We start from the raw sequence: 19,562 nt of genomic DNA on the forward strand, positions 1-19,562 counted from the left end.
AGAGAAGTGTATGAAGTGGAAGGCAATTTTGCCCCCTACTCAGATGTTACCACCAGTAATAATTTAGCACATATTTTTTCAGACGTAAAAAATGCAGATATAAGCATATACAATGGTCCCTTGGTATCTGCAGGGGGATTGGTTTTAGGACTCCCCATGGATCCGAAAATCCTCGGATGCTCAAGTCCCGTATGTAAAATGGTGTAGTACAGTCGGGCTTCCATATCTGCAGGTTATGGAACCGTTGGATATACAGAACTGACTGTACCTGTGATTTAATGGTATAGTGTTTTAGACATTCTGGTTTATAATTTAATATATGGAGGACATCTTCGTCTGACAATATTTGGAGACCTCATTCTTATTTATTTATTATTCTTTTTTTTCCTCCAAATTTGCTTTATGTAGTTGGATATAAATAAATGAGCACAAACTTAAGCAAGATACATGTAACAATTTAATAGAACCTGATACTCTTAATTCTTTCAGTGTTTCTCCAACTCATCATGGGGCTCGTAAGAAAAGTAACCAACATGGATACTACTACAGTTGAATGTCAAATCTTTAAGTGCTTAGGACATACTAAATCCTTGTATAATGCACTTATGAGGAACCCTTCAAGAGACTTGTGTTTTGTATGTAGCAAAAAGTGTTAAGAGTCAAATATTCAACTCAGTATAAAATAATAAGAAACACTTCTGATTTGTTAGGTTGAGATTGCTTCTCCTTTTACTAATGAATGATTGTTTTAGCTGTAATATCACTGAGCTGAACAAATATGTCACCTTGGAGTACATAAGGAAAAATAAACACATGCTAAATGGGTAAAACATTACAACTACATCTTTACTAGACCATCTCTACTAACGCTTCAGAAACTTAGAGATTTAGAGTGTTCTTACGTTAATTGCAAGAAAAATAGAAAGAGAGAAATTCCTTCTTTTTTGAGATCACAGCTGTGAAGTCGTGATTATACAAATTCTTCATTTGTGTGCAAAACATGAAACACATTTCTCTTAATTCTCCCTGCTTAGAATTGTCAGTCAACTAGCAGGACTTTCCTTCCAAGAAACAAGAGACTGAGATGTGTTTTATATAACTTCAATAACCTCAGCACTACAGTAAGAAGACATGCAGTATCCTTTTGCTGTGCTTCAAGACAACAGGGAAGGAGGTCACAGGAAAGAAGAAATCAAAATGGTTACAACTGAGAAACTTTTCTCAGTGTAACCATGGTGCCACTTTCATTTTTACATAAGCATGGTGGCATAATTCAAGCTCAATACATCAGAATTCTTAATATTTAAAATTTACCTTGACTTTTAATTATCACCATGTTAACAACCAAAATAATTTGACGAAACTCATAAGAAAGGGTAATGTTAATAAACCCCACTTTACTAGAGTTAGTTTCTGGACACATTAGCTCATTTTTTTTATAGAAGAGGGACAGTGAATCTCAGTTGGCTTACAAGCTAGGAGATCACTTTGAATTCTGCATTTCTTAACTGCAAACAGATATAGCACTTGTAACAGGTTATAACTGGTTTTCAGCTGGTTTTCAAGCACAGAGCCAGCCCCAACAGTAATAGTACACTATTGAAAAAGACCTAAGGCAATGAATTCCATTTCCAGTGGAAAGAAAGAATCGTATGGTCTTGGACAAACAATTCTGATGGTTTACTTAACAGTCACTTAGTAGTTCTTCCTTGCTCATAGAGCTTTATGACTTTTTTGAGGAGTGAAGCATTCAGCTTGAGTGGATAAATCCTTGTTAGGCTAAGACAATCATTATCATATCCCTCTTTGCCATGAATTGTCTTACGAATGGTCATATCAGTCTGTTTTGGCAAATGAGTAATTAAGGGAAGGCTGTTATTGTGCTTATGAGAATGATATTTTTCTCTGAGAAAAGATAAATAGGCATTAGGAAAATGACCATTTGGGCTCTTTTTCTGCTTCCTCCTTGTTTTGTGAGAATATGATATTTGGTTTTACAGCAGCCATCTTGTGACCCTGAGATGATCATATGCCAATAATGACAAATGGTAGATTAGAAAGAACCAGCAAAGACAGAAAACAGCAACATCAATAGTAACAACAATCACAGCAAAAGAACAATGGGACCTTAACTTGTGGAGTTCCTATAAAGTAAAAAATATAAGTGCTCTATGTTTATTCTAAAACAAAAAAAGAACTATGCAAACCAGCTTAAAACTCCTTTTTTTGTGCCAGTGTTCTAAAATGTGGCTTTTCATAAAACCTTGACCCAAATGCCAGCAACTTCAGAAAAGAATTTGGGTAGGGGGAAGAAGAAAGTTATCTCACTTAGGAAAAACAACCACTATCTTTATCCTAATCTTTGGCACACAGTTGAAACATATATAGCTGCTGTAACACTTTACACAATTCCTATGTACTGGAGGAATAACAAGATCTAAATAACAATTATATTTTTCAACACTGGGTGAAGGCTTTACATAAAAATACCATCCTCCTTTTTCCCCCTAAATTTCTAAAATATCACGTGCTTTTCCCCAACATCTGCAGCCGTTCAGGAATTTTTAGGAAACTTTCATGCATGATCTTAATTCCTAATCCCTGGCTCTTTGGGCTCAACCACAAAAGATCAAAACCACCAAAAATGATGGTTCACTTGAAGTCAGGTGAGAGACACTGGCTCAGTTAGTCTCGTAGGACAAAAGCAGTGCTGCATCAACTGTCTCCATGCAGGAGGGGCACGTGAAGGATCTCATCAGCCAGTCATCTGTACAGCCCAGGTGATCTGCATACACAGCAGAAATCAAATTGGGTTCTCATAAACAAAGTGCATCATACAGATCACACACTCCCCGATCTTTTTTTTAAATATTTGTTTTATTTTATTTATTCATTTATTTGGTTGCGCCGGGTCTTAATTGCAGTCGGTGGGCTCCTTAGTTGTGGCATGCAAACTCTTAGTTGCGGCATGCATGTGGGATCTAGTTCCCTGACCGGGGAACGAACCCGGGCCCCCTGCGTTGGGAGTGTGGAGTCTTTAGCCGCTGCACCACCAGGGAAGTCCCCCGGATCCTTTTTTCTGATCCATTTCTTCCAGGGTCATAAACTCCTTCAGGCTGATGCTGTATGAGGCCTATTCTTTGAGCTATCCTAATTTGCTCCTCTCAGCTGAGGTGCTAGGCGAGTCTGACTAGGTGTTGGATGAGAGACCAAAACTGGAACTTGATCCAGATATGGCAGCAGCAGCTCCTGATCCAGCTCCGTCCCCTTGCCAAAGCTAGCCCAGTCGGATTGAGACTTGTGAGGCAGGGAGATGTCATCCGAAGTGGGGGACTTAAGGCAGTTCCCCATCTTCCGGGGCTTGAGTGTGTGATCTGTGTGCTGTTTTGACAGTCTCCCAACCTCATTCTTTTTTTTTTTTTTTTTTTTTTTTAATTAGTTTATTTATTTATTTATTTTTGAATTTAAAAAATTTATTTATTTTTTATACAGCAGGTTCTTATTAGTTATCTATTTTATACATATTAGTGTATATATGTCAATCCCAATCTCCCAATTCATCTCACCACCACCGACCCCCGCCCTGCCCCGCTTTCCCCCCTTGATGTCCATACGTTTGTTCTCTACATCTGTGTCTCTATTTCTGCCTTGCAAACCGGTTCTTCTGTACCACTTTTCTAGATTCCACATATATGCATTAATATATAATATTTGTTTTTCTCTTTCTGACTGACTTCACTCTGTATGACAGTCTCGAGGTCCATCCACGTCTCTACAAATGACCCAAGTTCGTTCTTTTTTATCGCTGAGTAATATTCCATTGTATATGCGTACCACATCTTCTTTGTCCGTGCACCTGTCGATGGGCGTTTAGGTTGCTTCCGTGACCTAGCTATTGTGAATAGTGCTGCAGTGAACATTGGGGTGCATATGTCTTTTTGAATTATGGTTTTCTCTGGGTATATGCCCAGTAGTGGGATTACTGGGTCATATGGTAATTCTATTTTTAGTTTTTAAGGAACCTGCATACTGTTCTCCATAGTGGCTGTATCAGTTTACATTCCCACCAGCAGTGCAAGAGGGTTCCCTTTCCTCACATCCTCTCCAGCATTTGCTGTTTGTAGATTTTCTGATGATGCCCATTCTAAGCGGTGTGAGGTGATACCTCATTGTAGTTTTGATTTGCATTTCTTTAATAATTAGTGATGTTGAGCAGCTTTTCGTGTGCTTCTTGGCCATCTGTATGTCTTCTTTGGAGAAATGTCTATTTAGGTCTTCAGCCCATTTTTTGATTGGGTTGTTTGTGTTTTTAATAGTGAGCTGCATGACCTATTGATATATTTTGGAGATTAATCCTTTGTTGATCGGTTTATTTTTTTTTTTAAGGCTGCATTGTTCCTTTGCTTACTGATGAACATGTACAAGTCAGAAGTTTTTGATATTATAAAACATCAAAGTAATGAACATTCCTGTGTGAACATCTTTGAATATATATGCTTTGTCTCAGTTAACTTCACTCAGAATGGGACTTCTGCATCAAGGAGTTTATGCCCTTATGCTTTTTGTGGGTGTTGCTACACTGTACCAATGTATGGTTGTTCATGCAGGAAATACGTATTGAGCATCTGTTATGTTTAAGCACTGTGCTGGGTGCTAGCAAAAAGACTTGAGAAATTTTGTGAGTGAGGAGACTTGACCTGCCTGCCCTTTGTGAATTCTAGCAGTCCAGAGAGGGAATAGCTATTCAAGAATCACACTCTGCATGTAGAATTACAACTCTGACAGGTGCCAAGGAGAGGGACATGGTACCATGAGAGCATATTTTAGGGAGGATTTGATCTCATCATGGAGATTAGAGAAGGTTTAGGGATGTTTCAGCTGATATCTGAAGGATGAGTAGGTATTAACCAGATAGGGACGTTGGGGAGAGATTTCTGAGCATAAGGAATAGCAAAAGACCCTCTAAGAGGAAAGCATATGCTGTGTTGGAGGAACTGGCCAGGAAGGTGGGGCCGTTGGGGGAGCATGTCATTATAATGGAGCTGCAAGTGTGGGTAGGAGCTCGATCGTGCAGGCTTATGTTTAAGGTTTCAGACTTGAAGAGTAATAGAAAACCATTGAACTATTTTTGTTGAAGGTGAGTGTGTGGAACATACCCAATTGCATTTTCAACCTATCGTTTTGCTACCGAGTGGAGAATACACTGCAGGGAGAAAGAGTGGAAGCGAGGAAGCAAGTTAGGAGACTTGTGTAGAAATTGGGCATAATGGTGGCTTGGACCAGGGTATGGTGGTCATTTTGGTGGAAAGATGTGGACAGATTCTAGAGGTATGTAGGCAGTATCATTGTCAGCACTGGTGGTGGGTTGAGGATGAGGGTGAGGGAGAAATAGCTGTCAGTGATGGTGATTCCTAAGTTTCTGGCTCCTGTGGTTGATTAGATAGGGTTTTTTAGATATGATGTTAATATTTGTCCTAATTTGTCTTTTGTTATTTGTTGGTTCTTGATGAATACTCTTGTCATATTAAGTCTCCTGTTTTTAGTGTACAAAGCATTTTGACCGAAACTGACCGTTGTATGTTATCAGATAACTTTTTAACATCTGCCAGTTTGGTCCTGTATTTTATTCTCTTTCATTTATTGATTAAATTGTTGTATTAATGTAAATAACTATATTAATAGATTTTCTAAAGTTGCGTTATCCTTGCATCCTTGGTCCTTGGAATAAAGCCTGTTTTTTTTTTTTTTTTTTTTTTTTTTTTGGCTGTGTTGGGTCTTTGTTTCTATGCGAGCGCTTTCCCTAGTTGCGGCAAGCGGGGGCCACTGTTCATCGCGGTGGGCGGGCCTCTCACTATCGCGGCCTCTCTTGTTGCAGAGCACGGGCTCCAGACGCGCAGGCTCAGTAGTTGTGGCTCACGGACCCAGTCGCTCCGGGGCATGTGCGATCTTCCCAGACCAGAGCTCGAATCCGTGTCCCGTGCATTGGCAGGCAGATTCTCAACACTGCGCCACCAGGGAAACTCCGGAATAAAGCCTTTTTGTAGTCATGGTATATATCATGCTTTAATAATTATTGATTAGATATGCTGATATTTTCTTAGGATTTTTCTATCTGTATTTGTAAAGCACAATTGGACCTTTTTTTGCAAAAACTTGATTTTCTTTCCTTTTTATTTACAAATGACTCGAATTTTGTTGTTTTGTAGATATTTGATTGATGTAGAAGGCATGTGGCCAGATGATGCAATTGAATGTAAGTATAAGGGTTGTCACTACTTTTCCCTTGTTATAAAATTTGAAGGGAGAAATGTAAGGGAATTTCTCAAATTTTGGAAAAATAGAAAAGTCTGTAATTCATTTGTTCTGACATACGATAACCTTTTACCAAAAGTTTATAAAGGGATGTATCTGGAAATAGCAAGATATAATAGCCTGAATAATTAGTCAGTGGATTTCAGCATTTTTTTTTTCTTTTTAAAATTTATTTAATTAATTAATTTACTTTTGATATTATATCCACTGCCCCACCAAGGAAGTCCCTTTTTCTTCCTTCCTTCTTTCCTTCCTCCCTTCCTTCCTTCCTTCCTTTAAAGCTCCAAGTCATTTAAAATACATGACTTCTTACTAAAAATCTCCAGTTCATAGAACCAAGGGGTTTATAACTTCTCCTTTAAAAGTGATATTCCTGGGACTTCCCTGGTGGTCCCGTGGTGAAGACTCTGCGCTTCCAATGCAGCAGGCGTGGGTTCAACCCCTGGTTGGGGAGCTAAGATCCCACATGCTGCGCAGCCAAAGAACTTTTTTTCAAAAGTTATATTCCTGTATTATTGACTTTAGTGGTTTAGATTTTTTTTTTAATGTTTAGAAGATTTCAGTTTCTTTACCAGGAACAAACAAAACGTAATGTAAAACTAGTTTTGCAGAAACGATTTCCATCATTCTCTTCTTCCCTTTCTCCTGCAGACTGGTGTTTTATCTTTACAAGTTCTCCGTCATTCCATAAGAAAGCTGCTCGTCTTCTGGTTTCATAAGAGATGGTGAACAGTGGTAAAATATCCAGTTGACCGAAATTTCTAGAGTACACTTCAGGGAGCGAATGATGGGGTGGAATGTTGGGGCAGAGTGAGAGATACAGATTCTGGTGAGACTGAGAGTCATGCACAAAAATTACTGGGCTGTGGTGAAGGGAGAACAAAACTAAATCAGGTTCCTGCTGGTGGACAGGAAGCCAAGATGAAGAAGAATGGTGCGTAGCTAGGCAGTGTAATTAGGCCCCTAAGTGCTGTGTCTCCTGATAGTAATTATGAACAGAAACCAAATAATAGTTACTAATAACATGGAGGTGACCAATCCTTGAGAGCTGAGGCAGAGAGAAGGAAAGATGGCATTATGCCTTGTCTCTGGTGCCTTGAGTTTCCCAGGCTGGTTTGTGACCAATCTTGGGTGAAATCATAACTAAGTCATTTCTGCTAAGGTGATCAGCTTTCGTGGGGTCCTTTCTCTGCACTCTGTCCAATGGTAAAGCCCACTGGTTTATGCCTCCTGGAAAACAGTTATTCCAAAGCAGTATAAGTGAAGCATTGATGAAACAGCCATGAAGAACATGTTTCCACATGGCCTCGCACCACCTTTTCAAAGTGCTGTAAAACTTTTTTCATCCAAAAATCAGTAACAGAAAAGGATTGGGATCAAATCCCGTACAGAGGTAGTGTAAGAAAAAAGAGAATAAGGAGCAGAATAGCATGTCTTCAGACAATAAAATCAAGTTGGAAAAGACAGGTCCACAAAACAGATCAAAACTGTAACCTATTATTTCAAAGTGGGCTAAAAGATGTTAGGAAAAACAATGCGAAAGATGAAAGAACATGGATCGAGGAGGGAATGGGAAGTTATTGTTTAGTGGCTATAGAGTCTCTGTTTGGGATGGTGGAAAAGTTCTGGAAATGGTAAATGCTGATAAATGCCACCTATGGGTGTTTGGTTTTAGTTGATCTTCTTCCATGAAAGGGTTTGGAGAGATTCAGAAGCTATGCTGCTGCCTCCATCTTTCTGATGTCCTGCTCAATCTTTTGACATAATTATTTTGAATTTGCACAGTGGTGATGGTTGCACAGCATTGTGAATGTATTTAATGTCACTGAATTGTATACTTGAAAATGGTTGAAATAATAAATTTTGTTTTATGTATATTTTACCATAATAAAAAAAAGATGAAAGAACAGCATAAACCAGAATTAGGTAAGATGATAGAACTCAAGACAGAATTCAAAATAAAAGAAAAAAGTTTCAGAAATGAGGACTAAATTTAAAATAATACAAGAGTGGGGACTTCCCTGGTTGTCCAGTGGTTAAGAATCCACCTTGCAGTGCAGGGGATGCAGGTTCGGTCCCTGGTTGGGGAACTGAGATCCCACATGCTGCAGGGCAACTAAGCCCGCACGCCGCAACTACTGAGCCCACGTGCTCTGGAGCCCACGCGCCACAACTGGAGAGCCCACGAGCCGCAAGGAAGAGCCCACGCACTGCAACAAAGAGCCCACGTGCTGCAACTAATACCCGACACCTCCAAAAATAAATAAGTTAATTAATTAAATAAATTAAATAAAATAATACGAGTGAATGAACATAATGGATAATGCCTTAAGAGAAACAAACAAGAAGAGGAAAAAATTTTTTTAAATCAAAAAGAAGATAAAAAGAATTTTAGAGAAATGGCAAACATAACAGATAGGCAAGAAAGAGTCAGGACAGCTCTGAAAAGAGAAATATAAATACGTATAAGGGGCTTTCCTGGTGGTGCAGTGGTTAAAAATCCTCCTGCCAATGCAGGGGATATGGGTTCGATCCCTGGCCCAGGAAGATCCCACATGCCATGGAGAAGCTAAGCCCGTGAGACACAACTACTGAGCCTGTGTGCCACAACTACTGAAGCCCACGCGCCTAGAGCCCGTGCTCGGCAACACGAGGAGCCACCGCAATGAGAAGCCCGCTTGCCGCAACTAGAGAAAGCCTGCGCACAGCAACAAAGACCCAAAGCAGCCAAAAATAAATAAATAAATACATTAAAATATATATATACGTATAAGAATCTGTTATACCATAAAAGTGACATTTCAAATCAGTGGGACAGATTAGTCAATAAGTTGTGATACATAAATGTTGGGGTATAAATATTTCTCTGGAAGGATCCACAGCACGGCCAAAGCAGATGTCTCTGAGGAGGGAAATGTGTGGCTGGGGAACGTGGGGAAAAGGGTCACTTTTCATTGAATACCCTTGTGTACCTTTTCTAGTGTTCTGTCATGTGAATCTATTACCTCTGAAGTTTGCCTGAGTTCAAACCCCAGTTCCCCCAATTGCTAGCTCTTAATCTAGGGCAAACTCTTCACACTCTCCAAGCCTCTTAATCTGTGAAGTAAGGTCAGTAACTCAGCCTGGTGCTGCCTGGCACAGAATAAACTCTCAAAAAATGGACATTATTAGTGAAAAAAACCCAAATGCCCATCAGTGGATGAATGGATTTTTTTAAATGTGGTGGATATGTGAAATATTATACAGCCATAAAAAGGAATGAAGTACTAACACATGCTACAACATGGACGAACTTGAAAACATTATGCTAAGTGAAAGAAGCCAGAGACAGCGGTCACATTTGTATTATTTCATGAAATGTCCAGAAAAGGCAAAACCATAGCAACAGAAAGCAAATTAATGGTTGCCAGGGCTGAAGGAAGAGGGGATGAAGAGTGCCTGCTGATGCTTAAGGGGGCTTCTTTTTGGGGTGATGAAAACGTGATGGGTTAGATGCCGGTGATGGTTGCATAGGCTTGTGGATGTACTAAATGACACTGAATTTGCAGTTTCAGAAGGTGAATTTTATGGCATGTGAATGACATCTCAAAAAAATAATTTTGAAAATGAAAATTGCCCATTTTCCCATAGTCACTATCCACTGTCTCCATCTCTCCCTTCTCCCCACTGCATTCCTTTTCACGCCCAGCCCTGCCGCTCTCTCCCATCGTCACTCCCTCGAGCTGCCCCACGAGGCCTCCCAGGGAGCCTCTGAACCCCTGGGCGCCTGCGTCCTGTGGCTGTTGGAGCTGCTGCCCAGTGCGCGTGCCCCCACCACTCTCACCCGTGAGAGTGGACGCTTCCGTCGGATTTTTTCTCATGCGTTTCAGTAGATGGTGATGTTTACAAAAGGCGGCACGTGCCCTGCTCAATGGAGGAAGCCCCTCAAGTTAATATTTAGGCGCGTGCAGAAGTTTGATCTCGTCCACCAGTAACCTCAGGATGCTGTGCTCTGAAAGCCAGGTTGGCCGCCTACGGGCATCTGCAAATACAGAGGACTTCAGAGGCATTTGGGCCTCAAATTGAGTCCTTGTACCTCCACATGGGATGTGACCTCAGCCCTTTGCTGCACCTCTGTAAGTGAAGTGGCACAGGAATACCGGCCTTGCCTGTCTTTGCCAAGGTCAACTGAAGAGCGCATTCGCTCCCCTCGTGCTTAGGTGTTGAGTACATCGTGATTTACATACCAGGCCCTATTCGTGGGCCTCCTGATGCAGCAGTTCCCTTGGCTCTGCCCCTGTCGTCAGCTGCCCCTAGGATAACTCTGAGCCCTAGCCACTTCTCTGGTAGATTTCCCTATTCCCCCACTATAGTCACACCTGAATAAGGCAACTCAGACCTTTCAGAGATGTGTCCTGAACCTCTTGTTTTCTGAAATACCTATCTGGTGGTTGTGAGACTTAAGGCCAGCGTCCCCGAGAGACTTTTTCTATTTCTCCTAGTAAACCTAGACTCATCTTCTGTCACCTTCAACTCTACTCCAATTGTGTTCTTTCAACCCAGACCTCTGACCCTGCTTTTTACTTCTGCCATTTCATCCTCACTCCTGCTTCCTTTCCTAAATCCATACGTCTCTTTTGGCCTTCCTAGCCCTGGGCCAAGTTCCTTCCTCTTTGCTCAGTTTTTACCCCTTTCCTTCATTCTCCCATCCAACTTTCAGTCCTTCCTTTCTCACGCCCCAGTTAGCAGCATCTCAAAATTCTTAAGGTTTATTACTCATCTATTAATTGTATTCCATTTACTTATTCAGTTCTATACCTATCTTACCTATGTATGGAAGAACAGCTGGTAGCCAAGGTGGCACCAAGAATCCTAGCAGCTCTCACTTGACGTATCCGTAGTAGACAGCAATTTCCATTTCTTTTTCCCTCTCAGTGAAAAATTGCAGCTTCCCCGAAGAGGTGTATCTGGCAGCATTCTCACGTTGTTGAGCCCGCCTCTTCATGGCCTCTCGCTCTGGCCTCTGCTCTTGTTCGATGGGCTTTGACATGACTGGCTCAGGCACGTTGGGTTCCCTCCATGGAACTCGTTGCTTGCTGAAGTCTTGGCATAGAAGTTGGGTTTGGAGCTTGGATGGGGACTGGCGCTTAGTCACAGCAGGGGGAACAGGCTTCCCGCTGGAGAGAAGCGCCAGATGAAGTTTTGTAGGGTGCAGGCCTAAGAGCAGCAGACTGAGGGGACACGAGGCTGGGTATGGTTGGTCCAAGCCGGTTGGGTTGGGTTGGTCACAGTTGGCTGAGCTGGTTTGGCGGGACCTGGCAGAGAGGCAGGAACTGGCTGGGATGAATTGACTGCAGCAGGTTGAGCTGAGTCAGTAGAACCAGGCTGGGCACGGTAAGCCCCAGCAGGCCGATGTGAGGCCAGAGACTGTGGCCTCCGAGGAGCGGGTCGAGCTTGAGGCTTGTCCCAGGCAGAAAAAGGCAGAGGTATCAACTTGACCTTCCCAGGAGGAGGCCGCTCATACTGGGATGAGGATAGACACTCTGTTTCAGCACTGCTGACTGGTTTCTGGGCTTCGACTTGAGTTTTCTCAGCACTCTTACCCTCATGTGGGGTATGCCGCCATGGCTGGATGGCTGGGGGTCTTTGGGGTTGCTTGAATTTCCCAAGAGCCGACAGGAAGAGAGCCCAGTTTTCTTATCATCCTTCTTCCCCAGCGCATGAAGAACCTTCACAGACTCCAGCATGCGCATGCCTAGGGAGGTTCGAGGCTTTTTAAAGCTCAGTTTGGTGTTTTTTTCGCTTCGTCTCGGGAATTGTTGGCTTCTCTTCTGCCTTGACTTTGTTCCCTGACTGCTTGTTCTCTTCAGCCTTGTTTCTTCCTCTGGTCCTTTTGGTCTTTTCCTGCCCGTGGCTCTTAGTTTTGCTGATCTTTCTGGATGCAGCTTTCTGAGGTTTGCCTTGAGAGTGCTTGGCCGTGTTCACAGGAGCCCTGTCACTGACTGCAGCGTGGCATGTAACCACTTCTCCCCCTAACAGGCACTCTGGATTCTTTGGCTGGATTTTGGCCTTGGGAGCGCCACTGATAGGCTCAGAGGCTTTCTGTTTGTTCTTCCTGGGTTGATCAGAGGGAACCTTTATGACACTTGGCTTTTCCTGCACCTGATTCACCTTAAAGGCTCTGGCATCTTTGGCTTTGATCCCGTTGGGACCTTGGGATTGATCAAGATCTTTCAAAGAACTAAAGAGCTGGGGAAGGTGAATATCCTCCGCCAGTGTAGTAATGTCTGCAAGACCACTGCTGGATTCGATCCCATTTTCGAGTGTCCCTAGGTCCTCACGACTCAGGCTGTTCTTTCCCAGATCAGCATTTTCAGAACCAGGCTGCTCCTCTTGGCTGAGGGGATCGGTGCAGGCCAGCGGCTGGTGAATATCAGGGATTCCTAAAGGGAGTAGTGGAGGATCTTGGTTTTCTTTTGGGATGTGTTAGGCATCCAGAATCTTTGAAAGCTTGGTTTTAATATCATCCACGTGCTTACTCTCTATTTGTCCCTGGCTTGGAGCTGGAGGCAGGGCCAGGAGACGCCTGGCACTCTGGACTGGAGCTGTCACTGAAATGTCCCCAAGTTCAGATGCTGGGTTACTCTCAAATATGTGACTGTTTCTGCTACTGCAGGACTTGGGGAGTTCTTGAGTTTGTGTCACACAAAATGTCTGGCTTGGAGGTTGCAATCCCAGGGAATTTTTCATCACCAGGGATGTCTCCGTCACTACAAAGGAATCAAGGTAAAAGTCCAGTCCCTGGTAAGTGAGATGCTCCCGCTAAACTCCAACACAGCAATCATGTACCGTTCAAGGTACATGATTGCTGTGTTGGTGTTTAGGGGCAGGATGGGCGAGGCATTTCTAGTAACTCTTCTTAAGGATCATGGACAATGCCCTGTGCTACGAGATAAGCGGTGACTGTTGTAGTTCTTACTGGTGATCATTTCATGTCACTGATTCTTGGCTTTCTTTGTATTTCATAGGATTGTTATAAGTCCAATACAAAATGAGTCTTATTTTTAAAAAACTAAAGTGTTTTACAAAGCCTAGCATTCTCATGTAGAGTCTTTCCAATTCTCCCCACTTTCCTGAGAGGCTAAGAACACTTCACACCATGAACTAGGAGAGGGGGTAGAGCCCTTTCTGATGAAATACATCAACAAAGACAGAGTCTTAGCCTGCTTGCTCTCTGGACAGGATCTCGGACCACAAGGTCTTCAATCCTGGTATAAATGAAGGAAGTGAGGACAGTTCAACTGGCACTCTCATAACAAGAGTTCTGAAACACCTTCCAAAGAGACTGTAGCAGTAGATCAGGGAAGGGAATGCTACAGTGTGGTAGTACAGGGGGAATGATCGGCTACAGCAGTGAAAAATGTGGTACCTATTGGTGTGCTCTCGGGGTTCTTGTACATGTAGCATAGATGACCTTTACAGTGTCCCTCCCACCTTCCCACCTGCATTAGGTGTTCTGTTTTTTTTTTTTAATTTGTTTATTTATTTTTTGAACTTATTTATTTTATGTATTAATTTTTTTGGCTGCACTGGGTCTTCATTGCTGTGCACGGGCTTTCTCTAGTTGCGGCTAGCGGGGGCTACTCTTGGTTGCGGTGTGCGGGTTTCTCATCGCAGTGGCTTCTCTTGTTGCGGAGTATGGGCTCTAGGCGCATGGGCTTCAGTAGTTGTGGCTCCCGGGCTCTAGAATGCAGGCTCAGTAGCTGTGGCACATGCGCTTAGTCGCTCCACTGCATCTGGGATCTTCCCTGACCAGGCCTCGAACCCGTGTCCCCTGCCTTGGCAGGCGGATTCTTAACCACGGCGCCACCAGGGAAGCCCTAGGTGTTCTCATATAGAGTCTAAAAACAGAGAGCACTGAGCGAAGGTAGTGCTTATTAAAGGCTCAGGATCTAAATTCTACCTGTCTGTACACCACTTCCCAGCTGTAGATTTGACCCCATTTTTGAATGCTGACCTCATTCTTCAACTTTCTTGCTGTTTGTGGGGCTTGCACTTTGGCATTTTCTTAAAAGCTAAACATAAACTTACCATATGACCCAGCAATTCCAGTCCTGCGTATATATGCAAAAGAAATGAAAACCTATGTCCACAGAAAAACTTTTACAAAAATGTTCATAGCAGCATGATTCACGTTATCCGGAAAAAAAAAAAAAAAATGAAACAATCCAAATGTCCAACAACTGGCAACTGGATAAACAAAATGTGGTAGAGCCATACAATGGAATACTAACCAGCAATAAAAAGGAGTACTGGTACACACTATAACAAGGATGAATCTTGAAAACATCATGCTAAGAAGCTAGATGCAAAGACTAGATATTATATAATTCTATTTACATGAAATGTGCAGAAAAGGAAAAAGGCAGATTGGAGGTTGTCTGGGGCTGGGAATGTGGATTGATTGCAAACAGGTATAAGGGACTTTTCTGGGTAACAGAAGTGTTCTAAAACTGGATTGTGGTGATGATTGCACAGCTCTGTAAATTTACTAAAAATAATTGAATTGTATACTTAAAATGGATGTATTTTATGGTATGTAAATTAAACTTCTATAAAGTGTTTTAAAAATCTCTGTAAAGATATGCCAGAACAAGTCACACTGAGTAGCTCTGGAAAGGAAAGATGGGTGCCTGGGAAACGGGAGAGGGAAGACACTGTATCAAATACTCCTTTCTATATTTTTAATTTTGTACCATGTATTGTCAGTTTAAGAAATGAGAATAAACAAAACAAAAACTTACAAGGAAGAGTGTGGCAATAAAGGTTTAATGGCTTTGGTGAGTTCAATAGGAGTAAAACATATGTTAGGCCATAGAAATGTTCTAGCTTACAGAAAGGAAGATGATAAATCCTCTGTCACCATCTGAAGCACAACATGCTTAGTTCAAAGGGACATGCTTAAAAACAGGATGTCAACAAATAGACCCAGAAGCTGTCAACTTAGGAAAGGGGAGTAGAAAGGATGACCTGTGAGAAACGGTTCAAAGAGTGAAGACCTGAGGGAAAATACTTCAGGGAAGGAAGTGGGGACCTGAGAGGTAGAAGATTAGGTCTCTTTTGTGCCTTCAGAGAGCAGAACTGGAAGCAGAGCCAGGAAATCTAGTACAGGCAGATTTTGGATCTTTTTAAGTTTTAAAACCTTTGCCAGCTGGAGCCTTAGACAAATGGAACAAGTTGCCAATGAGCGGCAAGTGAGTGGTGGAGCTGTTGAAGCAGAGGCTGGAGCACCCTGTGGAGCAGAGGCAGCGGAAGTGTTGACGGTCCCTTCCGAGAACGAGTCTGAGAACCTCTGGCACTTCCAGAGGACATGGTATGCACCGCTGGGTGTAAAGCACACACGTTTACATCTGATTAAATGAGGGAGGAGCCTTGGTGTGTGTGTTTCTGCTTCTAGTTTCAATCTTTCTGATTAAGTTCATTCCTGCCTATAAAACGGTAAACATTTAAAAATAGAAAATAGTCTAAAAATAAATTCTTTCTCAACAAAATGTATCTAGTTAGCCCTCTAGGATGGTGAAAATCAAAAGGACAGACGCCAACAAGTGTTTTCAAGGATGTGGAGAAATGGGAACCTTCATACATTGCTGCTAGGAATGCAAAATGGTAACAATACTTTGCATAACAGTCTGGTAGTTCCCCAAATGGTTAAATATAGAGTTAACTGTATTATCCAGAGTATATCCATTCATCGGCATATGCCCAAAAGAAATGTAAAATACGTCCACACAAAAACTTGTACATGGATGTTCACAGCAGCTTTGTTAATAGTAGCCAAGCAGTGGAAGAAATGCAAATGTCCAGTAACTGATGAATAGATAAGTGAAATATGTGCATTCATACAGTGGAATATGATTTGGCCATAAAAAGGAATGAATACATGCTACAGTGTAGATGAACTCTGAAAATATTAAGTGAAAGAAGCCAGTCACAAAAGATCACATGTTGTATGATTCCATTTACATGAAATGTCCAGAATAATGAAATCTATAGAGACAGAAAGCAGATTAGTAACCACAGCCGGGGCAGGGGCTGGGGCAGGGGTGGGAGATTGGGAGAAATGAGTGACTGCTAATGTACATAGGGTGTTTATGGTAGGTGTTGAAAATGTCTTAAAATTAAACTGGGGTGACGGTTGCACAGCTCGGTGAATACACTGAAACACACTTAACTGTACGCTTTAAATAGGTGACTTTTATGGTATGTTAAGGATCTCAAGAAAGCTATAACAATGTGTTTATTCATGTACGCAAACTAAAATACATGTCGATTATGAAGCCTTATTTGGAGAAAAAAGCTTCTCGGGCTCTCTGTTCTTACATCTTCTGTTACTGAATCAGGGGTACAAGAACAATGGAAGGTGACCAACAGCGTCATTTCCATTTAACAGTGGACAGTCCCAACAAAAATGTGGGCGCTGGGTATTGTACGTTTGGTGCAGTGCTACACACACTACGGCTAGCACTAAGTGCAAACCGTCAGAACCGTGCCGTCACGCTAATTTGACTTCCACAGATTCAATCAATAACCACAATTCACAGGTCTGCACTGTGTGTGACAATTTGTGCTGAGGACCCACCATGGGATAGAACATAGAACTGTTGCTGAATTCATTTACAGATGCCGTCGGTAAACCACAACAATCCACTTTCCTTAGTCCGTGGGAGAGTCTCAGGCATTTCCTCTAATGATCTCATCATCCCTTAGCGCCTGGATGTGAATCAACCCACTCTGTTCTCTGCAACTGGGCTTACGCATAAAGATTGAAGTGACTACAAGTCAACTCACATTATCAGCTACCATGATTTAAGCTTTCTGTTGCAGAGAGTCTTGAAAGGAGATACACACTGGCTGGCTTCTTCTGTTATAATTTCTATTATTGTGAGAGTAAACTCACCTGTTAATGCCTTATTACAACTGGGGAAAAAGTAACTGCCACCATCTCAGAGATGTTTCAGGCTTTTTGTAGTACTTTTTAGTTTAATTAAAATCTAGGTGAAATTCATTCCCGTGTTCATTGATCAGACAAACCATCATAGAGACCCAGGGGGGGAAAAAGAAAAGCTTTTCAATTAAATAATGACTTTTTAGGTGGAAACTGAACTTAGGAAAACATCTCTAATATAGGAAAAAGGCTGTATTTTCTTACATCACCTTATACAGCTATTCTTCATGTATGAAGATTGTTATTGCTGACCTTCTGCCGGCAAGGTGCCTGCTGAAAGATGCTTTTCTTTCAGAAAAATGGGTTTATGCTCATTTATTTATAACCACTAAAGTTTAGGACCAGAGATACACATTGATAAGACAGAGTCAAAATTAGAAATACAGTCGATGGCACCAAAAGACAGTCTTTTCTTGTGAAAAGTTTTTAGATATGCACCGTTCAAACTGGCAACTGGCGTTTCAGTACGAAAACGTACTAGCTCGTCTGCCCCCAAAATAACATTTTGACGTAGATTTAATTCTGAAAGGCAAGATTAGAACTTCTAAAAGCAGGAACTAAGGTGATAACTGTCTAGTAGTCACCATCAGAAAATCAGAACTGGTCAATTACTTCTGCAAGTATGGTAGATGATAACTCTAATATATCCTCCCCCTCAAATCAAAAATGCATTGCGCCTGCAGAATGGTCCTCAGAAAATTTCTTTTCATACATGAATGAGTAAAGATTGCAGAGACATAACGAATCTGAATAATGCCAAAATTCCAGGCCATGAGACTGTAGAGTTAAAATGTAATGGAAGTACTTGTCATTAGAACCGAGGTCAAGAAACTAACAGGATGGTAAGGTTCCCAGATAGTGGCTGGGTTTGGGGTAGAAAAGAAAGAAAATCAAGAGCTAAAGCCCTCAATATACAGGAAAAACTGGAAGGTTAGCAAATGATCATTAAAATCTTGTAGAGGGTGGTAGAGCTAGATGACTTAAGTCCCAAAGGATTTTCTATCAGGTTTGAAAAATTATGGTCTGGAAGTGACCCTCTCACTCTCTGCTTCTCTGCATTCTCTGAAATCTTTCCTCTTAGCTTTAGTATTTGTGAGGATTATGATCACCTTTTTTACATGGATGGCTCTAAAATCTTTATTCCACTCATGACATACTCATGAGGTCATACGTAGCTATGTTTTTAGATAGTTTCACTTGGATGTTTTGATCTAACTTCAACTTTAATCAATAAAACTCCTTCATATTTCAGTCAGAATTAGTTTCCTCTTCCAATCTCTCCATTTTGATAAGGTGTTTGCATAGTATTTTAGTTGCTTTGGGTAGAAATTTCAAAAGAACCACGGCTATTAATTACCAAGTCCAAGTGATGAGAGTCCAGCTTAGTTTCTTCTCATAAATTAATTGATGAATATCACTTTCTTATTTAAAAATCTCTGCTGACAATTAGCTAAACATTTGGCAATAAAATTATATCTAGACACACAAAATAAATTCCATGTGGATTAAGTGTTTAAATGCATTGCCCTCCACCCTAAATAAGTATTAAAAAAAAAAAAAAAAAAGGAGAATACTTTTTTATAATCTTGTGGTTGGGGACATCTTTCTTAGCATGGAAAAAAGAAATAAAGAAGTTGAGTACACAACAATGCTATTACACTATTAATACAATATCAATAATGCTCAAGAATTAATAAGAAAAATTCTTCAGAGAAAAATGGGCAAAGGATATAAGCAGCTAATTCTCAAAACAAGAAATGTAAAGAGCAATCTCTGAAACCTAATATTTAAAAAATGCAATTTAAAGCAATGAGTTTTTTCACACATTAGATTAGCAAATATTAAAAAGACTGATACTACCCATAGTTGGCAAAGGAATGAAGAAACACATCCTCTCATACTTTTGGTGGGCACATATATTTGTACAAAATTCCCGGAGGGCACATAGTTAGAGGTGGGGAGGTCTACAGATTACTGACAGTCTTTTAAATTTCTATTATTAATGATCTACTTAGGATTTAAAACTTCTTGGTCAACTCTGTTAATTTATATTTTCTTAGAAAATCACCCATCTAATTTCGGTTTTAAAATATATCAGCCTAGGGCTTCCCTGGTGGCGCAGTGGTTGAGAATCTGCCTGCCAATGCAGGGGACACGGGTTCGAGCCCTGGTCTGGGAGGATCCCACATGCCGCGGAGCAACTAGGCCCGTGAGCCACAACTACTGAGCCTGCGCGTCTGGAGCCTGTGCCCCGCAACAAGAGAGG

At 41.4% G+C, this 19,562-nt stretch overlaps 1 protein-coding gene and 1 pseudogene across 2 annotated transcripts in view; one reads left to right on the forward strand and one right to left on the reverse strand.

Annotated features, from left to right (window-relative positions):
• The window catches only part of LOC309621951 (uncharacterized protein), a gene marked incomplete at its 5' end in the record, with an annotated part of 132,089 nt that extends 117,571 nt beyond the window's left edge, over positions 1-14,518 (forward strand). Inside the window, 2 exons of the mRNA XM_082409217.1 lie at positions 6,207-6,253; positions 6,964-14,518. Of these exons, the coding sequence (XP_082265343.1) occupies positions 6,207-6,253; positions 6,964-7,031 (115 nt within the window). The remainder of the gene's footprint in view (positions 1-6,206; positions 6,254-6,963) is intronic.
• Positions 1,387-6,019, reverse strand: LOC309621954 (RING finger protein 11 pseudogene; annotated as a pseudogene). Its single transcript has one exon. The product of its transcript is annotated as an RING finger protein 11 pseudogene (transcript).
• Positions 14,519-19,562: the final 5,044 nt, after the last annotated feature.

Source organism: Balaenoptera borealis (assembly GCF_965194805.1).
Source record: "Balaenoptera borealis genome assembly, contig: HAP1_SCAFFOLD_1279, whole genome shotgun sequence".
Taxonomy (NCBI): Eukaryota; Metazoa; Chordata; class Mammalia; order Artiodactyla; family Balaenopteridae; genus Balaenoptera; species Balaenoptera borealis.